This window comes from Hyperolius riggenbachi, chromosome 4 (genome assembly GCF_040937935.1).
Source record: "Hyperolius riggenbachi isolate aHypRig1 chromosome 4, aHypRig1.pri, whole genome shotgun sequence".
Classification (NCBI taxonomy): domain Eukaryota; kingdom Metazoa; phylum Chordata; class Amphibia; order Anura; family Hyperoliidae; genus Hyperolius; species Hyperolius riggenbachi.
The window spans coordinates 132,510,150-132,524,292 of record NC_090649.1 but is presented as its reverse complement, the minus strand read 5'-3'; the positions used below and the strand labels follow the sequence as shown (position 1 = coordinate 132,524,292).

General features: G+C 42.1%; 1 protein-coding gene across 1 annotated transcript in view; it reads left to right on the top strand.

The window, feature by feature from the left end:
• Positions 1 to 13,507, top strand: part of GPC1 (glypican 1) — a 122,522-nt gene extending 109,015 nt beyond the window's left edge. The window contains exons 7-9 of the mRNA XM_068280723.1: positions 1,716 to 1,849; positions 6,453 to 6,628; positions 11,010 to 13,507. Coding sequence (XP_068136824.1) covers positions 1,716 to 1,849; positions 6,453 to 6,628; positions 11,010 to 11,230 — 531 coding nt within the window. The 3' untranslated portion in view covers positions 11,231 to 13,507. The remainder of the gene's footprint in view (positions 1 to 1,715; positions 1,850 to 6,452; positions 6,629 to 11,009) is intronic.
• The last annotated feature ends 636 nt before the right edge of the window (positions 13,508 to 14,143 follow it).

The window sequence follows — 14,143 nt, the reverse complement described above, 5'->3', positions numbered from 1 at the left end:
CAGCTGCAGGACCAGCGATGCAGTACTGCGTCGCCAGCTGCAGCCTAATTAATCAGGAAACAGCCGCTCGTACGAGCGGCTGCTTCCTGTCAAATCACGGCGGGGGGCTCCGTGAATAGCCTGCGGGCCGCCGATGGCGGCTCGCAGGCTAGATGTAAACACAAGCGGAAATAATCCGCTTTGTTTACATTTGTACGGCGCTGCTGTGCAGCAGCGCCGTAAGGCAGATCGGCGATCCCCGGCCAATCAGCGGCCGGGGATCGCCGCCATGTGACAGGGGACGTCCTGTCACTGGCTGCACAGGACGGATAGCGTCCTGTGCAGCCCAGATCTCCCGGGGGAGCAGGTAGGAGAGGGAGGGGGGAGAATGTCGCCGCGGAGGGGGGCTTTGAGGTGCCCCCCCCCGCCACCCACAGCAGGCAGGAGAGATCAGACCCCCCCAGCACATCATCCCCATAGGGGGGAAAAAAGGGGGGCAATCTGATCTCCCTGCCTGCACCCTGATCTGTGCTGGGGGCTGCAGAGCCCACCCAGCACAGATCAATCAAACCAGCGCTGGTCCTTAAAGAAAACCTGAACTGAAAATTAAAAGTCAAAATAAGCATACACAACTTATACTTACCTTCCATGTAGTCTACTCCTCAGTGTCTTTCTCCTGTCCCGTGTCCTGTTTGTTTACTGTGATCAAGGGAATTTTCCGTCCTCCATTTTGAAAATGGCCATTACCCCATAACAGCTTTCTGGTCAGCACACTGTTAAACTGTAACATCGCCCACTTGAGCCATAGGGAAACATGGACATTACCTAGTACATCCGTTTTCCTCTCAGCTATAACTGACAGCAACTGATATTTTACTGACAGCAACTGATATATTTCAGATCTGACAAAATATTGTCAGAACTGGAAGGGATTATTGTCAGAAGAAAATGGTGAGCTTCTGAGAGGAACTGATGGCAAGGTAACTATGTAATGTTCATTTGAAGTTACCTCATGTGTTTATTTTAAATATTTTTACTCAGTACAGGTTCTCTTTAAGGGGGGGTAAAGGGTGGGTCCTCAAGTGGTTAACAAGGGGGGCAATCACTTTTTCACACAGGGCCATGTAGATTTGGAGTTTTTTTTCTCACTAAATAATAAAAACCATCATTTAAAACTGCATTTTGTGTTCAATTATGTTATCTTTGACTTATAGTTAACGGTTTTTGTTGAGCAGAAACATTTAAGTGTGACAAACATGCAAAAGAATAAGAAATCAGAAAGGGGGCAAATAGTTTTTCACATCACTGTAACTTCACTACTCTTCCCCAGATCAGTTAACTTTTCAAGTTGGGCGATGTTTTCTTACCTTATTATTAAGGCAAATCCTCAAAATAAGTTCATGTTTGATTTTGCTTTTTTTTACCCACTTTATCTCCTAGGAGAAAAGTTAATTGAATATGGTCCCTCAAGGCAATGCTCTAATTGGCCATTACTGCTGGTCAGTTAGCACCTTTGTTTATATTGGTGCTGGCCAAGCAGGTGCTTTTTTTTTACTCTGTGACTGAACCTATCCAAGTATATTGACCGATTTCTGCAATAAGTGACTCAGAGAGTGTCTTTGAGGAGAGAATTGCTGTTCCTGTTTAGAGCTTTTGTCTATATGTTTATATTGTTAACAGATAGAGTGATTTCTGTTTTACAGCGTCCATTCTTCATCTTATATTTATTGTTGTAGATTGCAGATGTAAAAGCAATGCTCAATGAAATTCAAGATTACTGGACAGCCTTGCCAAATCTGGTCTGCAACGAGAAGACGATTGCTGGTCCAGGCAATGAAAACAATTGTTGGAATGGGATCGCCCGGGGCAGGTAAACCATATTTAGCTGTTAGAGAAGGAAGTGCATCTGCATAGCAGCCTGTGCATTACAGTGTGTGAATATACTGGCATATGCCGTGTTCCTATACATAATATTGAGTTCATGTCTTGCGTTTTTCTGTTATGAATCTTTAATTTATTTTTTAGCCATGCATTTGTTAAAGAAAACCTTCTGGTGAATGTGAGTGAGGTCAATTCCGAACATACAGCACTGGTGGTCATCTACATCCTCTAGATGCAGAAGACTATAGGGGCAGAGCCTGAGATCTGCGTTCCCCTCGCTGGTCCTATTCTTGTGTCACAGCATGCTTCCCCCTCCACTTTCTATAGCATTAATCAGTATTCTGGGCCAAGCCAAGCTCGCCATTGTTTAGCAATATCAGCAGTTCAGGCACCCGAGGAGTGGCTGGATGCTGCCAGCACGTCTTTCAAACGATTTTTTTTATTTCTATTACATAGAACACATTGTGTTCATTTTGATCCAAAAAGTGTCCAAATGAAAGCAAACCTTAAGCTAAAATAAACTTATGATATAGTAAATTGTATGTGTAGTACAGGTACGAAATAGAACATTAGAAAAAAAGTCTCATGTTTTTTCCAATGCAGGAAAAGTTTATGAAAAACTTCAGTTATCTATGCAAAAGAGCTTTGCTGAGCTCTTGGACCCAGTCGGTTAAATCCAATCCTGTTTTCTGAAGCACTTTATCAGCCAAGAATCAGTGAGAGACCGTTTGAGATAAGGCTTTACTGCAGGAAAATTCAAACGGTCATTATTTCTGCTTTGATTTATAGCTTAAAAGACAGTGTGGTGTCTAAACTGCAAATATGACAGAACGATGCAGAGTTGTAAAATAAAAAGCGAAATAACTGAAAATAAAAATATGAGACTTTTTTCTTTGCTACCAATGATCTAGACGTTATCCGTACTACACATACAATTCATTATATCATGCAGTTTTTTTTTCTGCTTTAGGCTTCCCTTAAACGAAAGACAGTGCTGTTACGTTTTGCTAGGAAAGATCTCAGAAGTGTGTCAGCAAAATGTGGTCTATTACAGCTCTACATAACAGTCTCTGCCAAGTGGCATATTCCACCTTGGCGGTAATGACGAGCTCAGCTCGTCCGTCATTACCGCCACAGTGGATTTCTCAGGCCCTGGATGGTCTTTTATTACCAAATTTTCGGAGGGAGTGTAGCTAGCACTTGGCTAGCTACATCACCCCTCCGATCGCCACCGGCCCGCTCTTATCCCTTGATCGCCGCTGTTTTATACATACCTCTGCCCCCCCGCTGGAGCCCGCGCCAGCGCAGCCTCTCCATAGCCTCCAGGGGTTGCTATGGCGGCGATTGGAACTGCGCATGACGTCAGACGTCATGCCCGATCGTCGCAATAGCAACGCCTGAAGCTATGCCGGAAGTTTCGGCCATCGCGGCCAGGTAAATATCGCCGGCAGAAATCGGAGGGGAGGGGGGAACAGTGCCGGGGAACTTAGGGGGAAAGTGTATCTAACCTAGTGCTAGCTACACTAAGTTAAACCAATTTTATTTTTTAAAATAAGCCACCCGCGGCCGCACAACCGCAATAAATAGAACGCCAGGGTGGTTAAAGTGTGCCATTGGGAGAGATGAAGTTGACATACTATATTATCCAGCACACTTTGAGGGGCATATGTTATGAATGGGCCCCAATAAGTGATTGTTCCTCTGCATACCAAGTATTGATTACAGCAATGTTATAGTGCAGCATATATTGGGAGATGGACGTTTCACCGCGCAGGAAATGACCATCTCTGAGGATAATTCATGACATATGCTTAGGTCAGATTCAGCACTTATAGCATCTTATTAATAATTACCGTATTTCATAAGTAAAAAGAATTACAATTGTTTAAAATATAGAAAAGAACAATTCTTTCCTTTTCTTGAAACTGGATACATTTTTTTTTCTACTTAATCGTTTTATTCATTAATTACAGCAGTAAAAAGAATTCCAGTAAAGTGTATGAAGATAATTCTCTCTGACAATTAAATTACAGCATAACAGCACAATTATGATTTTAAACATGTAAATGTGATTAATGAAATCAGTACAGCTCACAGCAATGATTAAAAAAATGCCCCATTAATTAAAAGCTTTATTAAAAGAGTATAATCAGACCACAGTGAGGGTTACATGGTGAGGGCACGTTAATTGCATACATCTACCTGCACACTCGCATGTTCAATCCAGTGTTGGGATAGATTTTCAGAAGTTTACTTACAGTGGTGTGAAAAACTATTTGCCCCCTTACTGATTTCTTATTCTTTTGCATGTTTGTCACACTGAAATGTTTCTGCTCATCAAAAACCATTAACTATTAGTCAAAGATAACATAATTGAACACAAAATGCAGTTTTAAATGATGGTTTTTATTATTTAGTGAGAAAAGAAACTCCAAACCTACATGGCATTGTGTGAAAAAGAAATTGCCCCCTGAACCTAATAACTGGTTGGGCCACCCTTAGCAGCAATAACTGCAATCAAGCGTTTGCGATAACTTGCAACGAGTCTTTTACAGCACTCTGGAGGAATTTTGGCCCACTCATCTTTGCAGATTTGTTGTAATTCAGCTTTATTTGAGGGTTTTCTAGCATGAACCGGCTTTTTAAGGTCATGCCACAACATCTCAATAGGATTCAGGTCAGGACTTTGACTAGGCCACTCCAAAGTCTTCATTTTGTTTTTTTTCAGCCATTCAGAGCTGGATTTCCTGGTGTGTTTTGGGTCATTGTCCTGCTGCAGCACCCAAGATCGCTTCAGCTTGAGTTGACGAACAGATGGCCGGACATTCTCCTTTAGGATTTTTTGGTAGACAGTAGAATTCATGGTTCCATCTATCACAGCAAGCCTTCCAGGTCCTGAAGCAGCAAAACAACCCCAGACCATCACACAACCACCACCATATTTTACTGTTGGTATGATGTTCTTTTGCTGAAATGCTGTGTTACTTCTACGCCAGATGTAATGGGACACGCACCTTGCAAAAAGTTCAACTTTTGTCTCGTCGGTCCACAAGGTATTTTCCCAAAAGTCTTGGCAATCATTGAGATGTTTTTTAGTAAAATTCAGACGAGCCTTAATGTTGTTTTTGCTTAAAAGTGGTTTGCGCCTTGGATATCTGCCATGCAGGCCGTTTTTGCCCTGTCTCTTTCTTATAGTGGAGTTGTGAACACTGACCTTAATTGAGGCAAGTGAGGCCTGCAGTTCTTTAGATGTTGTCCTGGGGTCTTTTGTGGCCTCTCGGATGAGTTTTCTCTGCGCTCTTGGGGTAATTTTGGTCGGCCGGCCACTCCTGGGAAGGTTCATCACTGTTCCATGTTTTTGCCATTTGTGGATAATGGCTCTCACTGTGGTTCGCTGGAGTCCCAAAGCTTTAGAAATGGCTTTATAACCTTTACCAGACTGATAGATCTCAATTACTTTTGTTCTCATTTGTTCCTGAATTTCTTTGGATCTTGGCATGATGTCTAGCTTTTGAGGTGCTTTTGGTCTACTTCTCTGTGTCAGATAGCTCCTATTTAAGTGATTTCTTGATTGAAACAGGTGTGGCAGTAATCAGGCCTGGGGGTGACTACAGAAATTGAACTCAGGTGTGATAAACCACAGTTAAGTTATTTTTTAACAAGGGGGGGCAATCACTTTTTCACACAGGACCATGTAGATTTGGAGTTTTTTTTCTCACTAAATAATAAAAACCATCATTTAAAACTGCATTTTGTGTTCAATTATGTTATCTTTGACTAATAGTTAACGGTTTTGGATGAGCAGATACATTTAAGTGTGACAAACATGCAAAAGAATAAGAAATCAGGAAGGGGCAAATAGTTTTTCACACCACTGTATGTATCTGGAAATATGCCTGAAGACGAGGACTAGATCCCAGAAAACTTGCATAATTTAAAAGGCATTAAAAGGCATTACTTTTACAAGACTTTGTTTTTTTCTACCTACAGAAGTTTACTTGAAAGGGAACCTGAGACGAACTTTGGGTTATAAAAATATATATTTATTGAAGAAGAGGGAAGTCTCTGGATGCTGTAAAGCAGGGCTGTCCAACTGGATGTGGCCCCCTGGGACACACTCCCTTGACCGATTCATTTTTTGAATCAGTCCTCCTCGTCTGCCAGGCCCACTTCTTGTTTGCGCTTGGCTCCGCCCCCAAAGCAAAGACATTGATGCTTTGCCGCCTCCAGCCTAAAAAATCCAGTGCTAGACACACACCCTGACCATGAAGTTAGACAGCACTGCTGTACTGCTTCCTGTCTCCTCCTCACTGCTGCTGCTGCTCTCCAGAATATCCAGGCCAGTTCCCCTTTAGGACAAGGGCGCAGCTGTGCTACACCCAAGCGTACGTGACCATGCTCATGCCTGAAGAGGAGCTGGGCAACGGAGGACTGCATGCATACATTCTATAGAGGCCCTCTTCTTAGGTAAGTATGCCTTTTTTAACCCAAGGTTTGTCCCTGGTACATTTTAACAGCAGAATTGTGTTTGCGTAGAAGATAATGGTTTGTTTGCAAAGATTTCTTTAGTAATACATAGACTTCTGTTCCAGGTACATGCCAGAACGTATGAACAGTGGTCTTACCAACCAAATTAACAACCCTGAGATTGACGTGGACATCACTAAGCCTGACATCACCGTCCGTCAGCAGATCATGCAGCTGCGAGTCATGACCAGCCGTCTCCGCAATGCATATAATGGAAATGATGTGGACTTTCAAGATACAAGTAAGTGGTGAAATCCCCTTGAAACATTATTCAGCTTGTATGGAGTAAGCTCAATACAGGCCCAGATTTCTGAAGGCTGGAGAGTAGTCTTGGTGTTGGGATTCGGAACATCATTCACTTCAGCCCATTCAGCACTGAACCTGCAGAGAGAGTCAGGTAGAGTTCACTTACTTGTGCTTCACAGCACATTTCATGTGACTCCGATACTTCCTCCTTTCAGCTTTGGAAGGAGGAAGTAAGGAGTCATGGGAAACAGGCTGTGAAGCTCAAGTAAGTGGAATCCCCCTGACCCTGTCTGCAGGTTCAGTGCTGAAGTGTGGTATTTGGGTGAATTCAGAACAATATTCCTAATTTGAACTCCAACACTACTGGAGTGTGGTGGAGGCCCTATATTATCCAATTTGTAACCCAGCAAAGCTGGACTGAGTAAATCAGCAATTGTCTGTTATTGAGTGGTAAAGGTTTCTAAAGCCCAATCTACACAATACGATTCTTTGTACGATTCAATTGCGATTCTATTTACGATCCGATTAAATCCGACATGTCCGATTGGGATTCGAGTCGATTCAATTCGATTTGCCATTGCAAAACAATGGCAAATCGAATTGAATCGAATCCTGATCGGACATCTCGGATTTAATGGGATCGTAAATAGAATCGTAATCGAATCGCACAATGAATCGTATAGTGTAGATGGGGCTTAAGTCACTTCTGTGTAATATTACTATTGGTTCATAAAGTTTGATGGAGTTTTTAGCTGGAGGTGACAGGAGGGGATAAGTTGCGAGGGAATGCCATAATAAATCATGCCAATGACTGCTAAGTAGTGAAATAGTAGTGAAGCAGCTGTAGTCACACGCAGTGCCTAAAGCACAATAGTTGTTATGATTTATGCAGGTAGACCTGGGTTTCTTACAAATAGTTCTCACTGCAGGCATGTGTACGCTACTGCAACGGTACTACTATTATGTCACTGTTCTTTTAGTAAACCTTTCTCTGATCTGATATGACTTGTTGAAAACTTTTACCAAATATTAGCAAATGATTTTTAATATAACCTAGTGCAGGTTTGCTGGATCACACATGTTCTCCAACCTTTAGTACATCAGGGCCACAGCAGCTTGTTACTGGACAAGTGTTACTAGTAAACCCCCTGGACCTTATCTTCACAATCTGCTGAGTCTATGCTGTCCATCATGCTGGCAGAGGAAGGCCATTCTGTTGCCCTCTGTTATTCAGTAACTGTCCACTAGTGGTGTTCGCATTCGTCAATACCTAGTTCGGAACCCAAACACATGGATTCAGCACCATTTCCGCATGGAATAGCAGTATGGGGTGTGATTTAGACTTAGAGGGGGAACAGCATTACATGGTGTGTTTCAGACCTCTTTCTTTGCAGCTGGTAGGCGGAAGTATCGGAGATAAATCACATCCTGCTGTTCCATGCTGAATGCATGTGCTCAGGTTCCAAACCAAGTATCGATTAATTTGAACACTCTACAAAAAGATATAGGTCAGCATGCTGTAGTTTGCTGGATAAAGCCTCAGACATGTACGAGGCATGTCGCCTGACAGAGATCAGGACTCAATCCCTCGGCTGACAGCACAGGACCAACGCTGTACTGATGCGTTACTAGCCACCAGGCTAGTGGTGTGTTTGGTAATTATGCAGAGGTGGGGGCCAGCAGAACAGGGCGCTGCAGTCAGGATGGGTGAGAAGAACACTGCTGTGGACCAAGTGATGCACTGGGCTGATTTCTGGCCAAGGCATTGGGGCAGATGTCCTTACGCAAAGGTACTCGGCAGAGGTGGTCGTTATCAGATGAGTTTCATCTAGCATGTTTCTGAGGCTTTAGACTAGCAAAAAGTCCACTCCAATGGCATCATCTTTAAAAGAAAGGTTGGTAGCTCAGCCAATCACTTCTGCAGCAAATGGTATACTTTTTTATCCTACCACTTTTGTGTCACCAATAGGCTCCATGTATCAATGCTAGGCTTATGTCTATAGTTTATACTATTAATGATCTTTTATGCCGCCTATCCTGCTCAGTGTTCCCTTTGGTGTATTGCGCTCTCCACCCATTCTCTTCTTTGTCACATTTTCCCTGTTTAATGGCGGTGGATGGTTGTGGCAGAGTGAGCTCAAATATTATGTAATAAAATGCCAACTGTCATTGATGTAAGAAAAGTGATAGAATGATTACGGAGCTGAGAGACAAATATTGTACAAAAGTAAAGGTAGTCTTCAGTAATAAGTACCTATAAAAATTGGATAGTTAAAATATGTTGTTATATATCCTTAATATGGTAAGGAGTTGGAAGCTATGGGCCCTTTTCCACTACGTTACGTTTTGCTATTTATTTAAAAAAAACACAGCTGGGGAGCGATCATATGCCACCAACAGAGAGCTCTGTTGGTGAGGAGGAGAAAAGGGGGGGGGGGGGGAATCACCTGTGTGCTGAGTTGTGCAGCCCTGCAGCAAGACCTTAAAGCTGCAGTGGCCTATTTAGTAAAAAAATGGCCTGGTCACTAGGAGGGTTTAACACCGCGGTCCTTAAGTGGATAATAGAAACCCTTAACAGTGATAAAAAAAAACATAAATATTTCTACTATGCTCCCAAGAAGACTTGGAAAGTTGAATGATATTGCACTTGTGTCAAATAAATCTAACAACAGTAGTCTAGTGGAGCGGTATCCAAACCTGTCTGAGATGTTGCCCTACACAGTGACAGATCGGGTTGCGCCCATTAATAGAGTAGAGGTGCTTATAAAGTGTAACCGTCTTCAGGGTGAAAAGCAAGACAACTATTCAACGTAAAGGGAAGGGGATGGTGAGGGAAGAGCAACAGGGTTACGTGTTGTATTTCGAGAAGTGTAGTAACATATTGGTATTTTAGTTAGGTATTATATGCATTGGTCAAGTAAAATGTAAAATTAACGTAAATAATCTAATATGGATCAGCATTCTGGTTTAGGTATTGGATCTACTGCTATGCTTTCCTCTTGAACTTAATAAGAGGAATAGGACTAGGGTAAAAGTTTGGTATCCGGGTATAATATAGGCCATAATACAATTTTTGGTAAAAAGTATCATAGATTACCTGTGCTATTTGATTCTGATTGCTAACATATTACAAAATGCAGGGTTCAGTTAAACCAATGGAAATGGTGGCAATCGTTTCCATTAGTGCGATCCAATTGTGGCGCGATTTTCCCCTGAGTGCAAACTGTATCCTACCACGTTTTCGCTGTAATTGAGCTTTTTATACTTTGTATAGTAGCTCAATTGCAGTAGTGGAAAATAGGAAGTTTCCTAGTAGTAAAGAGCCTTAAAGGGATCCTTAAGCATTCAATAAAAAAAAATCAGTTTTACTCACTTGGGGCTTCTACCAGCCCCCTGCAGCTGTCCCTTGCCCTCGCAGTCACTCTCGGATCCTCCTGTCCTCCGCCGCCAGCTAGTTTCGTTTTTGGCTGACAGGCACAGTGCCTGTGCAGGCTTGGCCACACGTCTCCTTCGCATTTCCGTCTGCAATAGCGCTTTTGCGGATGGGAGCGCGAAGACTACGCAGCGCCAGGCCTGTCGGCAAATTGAAAGTAGCTGGCTGCGAGGGGCAGGAGGATCCGTGGGTGACTGTGAGGGCACGGGACAGCTGCAGGGGGCTGGTAGAAGCCCCAGGTAAGTAAAACTGATTTTTTTTGTTAGGCTTAAAGAGACACTGAAGCAAAAAAAAATTATGATATTATGATTTGTATGTGTAATACAGCTAAGAAATAAAACATTAAGATCAGATACATCAGTCTAATTGTTTCCAGTACAGGAGGAGTTGAGAAACTCCAGTTGTTATCTCTATGCAAAAAAGCTATTAAGCTCTCTGACTAAGTTAGTTGTGGAGAGGACTGTTATCTGACTTTTATTATCTCAACTGTAATTGAACTGTTTACTTTTCCTCTGCCAGAGTAGAGTTCATTACTTCACAGACTGCTCTGAAAGACTCATTTTGAATGCTGAGTGTTGTGTAATCTGCACATATTATAGAATGATGCAATGTTAGAAAAAAACACTATATACCTGAAAATAAAAGTATGAGAATATTTTCTTTGCTGCTAATCTTCTAGTAATTATTCATAGTACACAACCAATTCATTATATCATATTTTTTTTCGCTTCAGTGTCTCTTTAAGTGCCTCTTTAATTGCAGTAATCTAACAACTATAAACATTCACTTTTTATTGTCCTGAATGATGAGATATAATGACGCCTGACCGGTTGCCGTCGGTTACTGAACTCCCATTCTCATTTATCCATTGACTGCTGTTAATGTTCATCTTGCTTACACGGTATGCTGACATATGCTAATAATCGCTGTGGTATTTTTTCAGGTGATGACTTTAGTGGATCGGGTAGCGGAGACGGCTGCACCGGCAGCGTATGTGTCAAAACTGTCCCAGGGGAGTCCACCATAGTGAACACACAGACGCGCGTTGTTCACAACCCGAAATCAGCAGGAGGAGAGTCTGGAAGCAGCGGGGCCTGCACTCATTTCAGGAACCTTCCCACACTTGCTATGACTTTGCTTGTGGCACTTTCTGCCCGATGGTAACTTCTAGGAATCGCCGTATAAAAGGGAATGCCGTTTACTTCACCCTGCCCCAATAAACTTGACTTTCTCAGTTTTGGAAGTAGAAGCGACAAAGAGGAAAGGGGTTGCTGGAGATCAGACCACTATAACACTGTGTTACTCTACAGGCTCCACCTGTCTCCATACCTGTACATTTTTGTAATTGCGTGTATTTTATTTTCTGATACAGATAAACCTTGCCAGGCTGTTCTTTATCATTTGGTTGATAGGACGATATTGTTATAAGTGACATACAACTTCACTAATACTGTGTCTCTTTTCTAAAGATTAAAAAAAATAAAATAAAATCCTTCAAAACGTAAAATATTTATTAGTGCAAACGCTCAGACGTCTACGACAGGAAGACATGCAAGCTTTGAATGCAGATTTCCCTTCTCTTTCTGTATGAAGCACACATCTCTCTATGGGCCATATCCTACTAACTTTTCTCCTGAGGTTTCTCCAAGGAGATATTTTCACACCTTATCAATAAGGGACCTTTAAAGCAGCAGGGACAGCCATAGTATCCCAGGAACATATGTATTATACTATTCATGTTTTGATTTCAGTGAATTTTATATAGTAAATAAAGAGAAAACTGTCCTAGGCTTTTTCCATCTATACTATTACTGACTGAAGTCAATCCTGGTGACATTACTCCGTTTTGCTCCTAGAAACTGCACTGTCATATCTAGCTTGCTTTGTAAACACACGTGAGCACAGCATAGATCGTATTTCAGCTGCTTCTGCAGAGGGGTGAGGTGTTCAGTCTGTCACACTGAACTGCCCTCAGCCTAACAAGCTTCCCTCTCTCCGGTAATGTACCAGAATAGAGCGAGGATGAGTGAGATGAGATTCATTACAGCAGATACATGTATGTTTATATTGGAATGCTTGAAATGAAGACTGCATATAGACTACCTAATAAACAGAGCGGTGGGTAAATGGAATTTGATTTTGTGGCTGACAATCCCGCTTTAAAGCTCCCACCATGCTAGAAAATACTTCAAATAAGATTCATATTACTTTTTAGTACATTTTCAATTGCTGAGTGCTGAAATGTTATATTATAGACGAGATGAAAAATGAACTCTTGGGAGAAAACTCAGGAGAAAAAGTGAATGTGATGCGGGTCCATGTGTTTCTGTCACCAGGAGCTTTCTGATGTTCCTGAACAGGGATGATCAGTGAGATGCCAGTAATGCTGACTTGGAAACAATGTATATGCAGCTTGGAATAGGGCCAATCACATTCACTTCCTGTTTCCAAGTTGCATCCAAATTGCATAAAATGTACTTGTAAGATAGAATTATTTGCATCTTATTCTCCATCATTATTTGGGAACAGAGCATGGCAACGAGGCATGGCAACAGCAAAGCTCTGTAAGAAGTGTGCATGGTATGTAGATGCAATATAAATATATTGGAAGGAGATAACTATAACGTGGGGCTCCAGCTTGCAGAAGCAGCCTATCATAGCAGTTTGTGAAAGTACTTCAATCTGTTTCAAAGACGCACTTTTTCACCCCCAAAAGTGTGTGTGTGTGTGTGGGGGGGGGGTTCACTAAGTCTTAAGGTGTGAATGTGTGGTGTGGAGGCATGGCCTAGCGCTAATGGAGTATGGCAGCATTTTCTGTAAGCTTCAGTCTCCTTAGTTAACCCTCAGCCATCCTGGTGCCAGAGTTTGTTATATGTTGATATCTGTATAAGTCACATGATGGCAGGCTGTGGTGGGACATGGCGAGTGGTGAATGTTACTGACATGTAACAATAGCCAACTGTGGGAACCAGAGATTGGCTGGATCCAGCCGCTTAAATCAGGGCAGTGGTGCCCTTGGGTGTATCCTGATGCGAGGCTGCCACACTCTACTGCTGAGGCCTAGAGAATGTCAGTGGCCACTTTAACTTGTGACCAGCCTACAGGTTCCATGTGATGCTGGAGGGAGGCAGCCATTGCTGCTCTGAAACACACAAACTGACAGCACTAACAGTGGCCACACACAGGTTGATTCAAAGCAGTGGCATCAACTACCCTGTCTAATCAATAGTTTCTACTGTATCATTCATGGTTTATAAAACAAATACTACCACAAAGAGCTATGCAATGCAATTGCAATTTCACTCAGATTTTTATTGTTAATATAATCAGTCTGCTGAGAATCGGTTGTTTTGATCCAACCATGTATGGCCACTTTTAATGTACTATTGTAACTTCAGGAGGATGTACAGATTTTGTTCATTAAAATTTATATGCTAATTACACCCAGAAGTCAATACAATGTATACAGAATATTATTGTACTTCTTTACTTATCCAGTATTGTACTAATTTGTATCATAGAACTGATACAGAAAATGACTGGGAGCTTGTATCCTGAGGATGGAGCTCTGCCTTGCTACTTGCACTCTATTGGCTGGTCTCTGTGTCACTCAACTGTGATCAGTAGACTGCAGCCACTAATCTGTAGACTCATCCCTCCGCCCCCTTGCTTGTGTTACTTGGCATCACCATCAGAGGCGGGACTAACTGATATTGTGCCCAGTGATTCACAGGTGAGTTCAGCTCAAGGGAGGTGATGTCATCACTTATTTTGCTACTACTGGGGGAACACACAGCTTTATTGAAAATATTAATCTTTAACAAAGCTTGCAGGTTGACAATACAAACTTTTATAAAGGTTTAACCATTTAGGGAGTTTCATACTGCTGAGTAGAAGACACAAACAGGTAACTTGTTAGGTAACATTAATTGGCCGTTGCATTGCGTTCTCTGTGACAGAAGCAACACAGTGTAACTGATAAGGAAAGCGGCATTGCATGAGAAAGTGACATCTCATATAGTGAAGCATACAGCACGCTGATACCAACCTATACAAGAAGGATAAAAAGTGCACAGG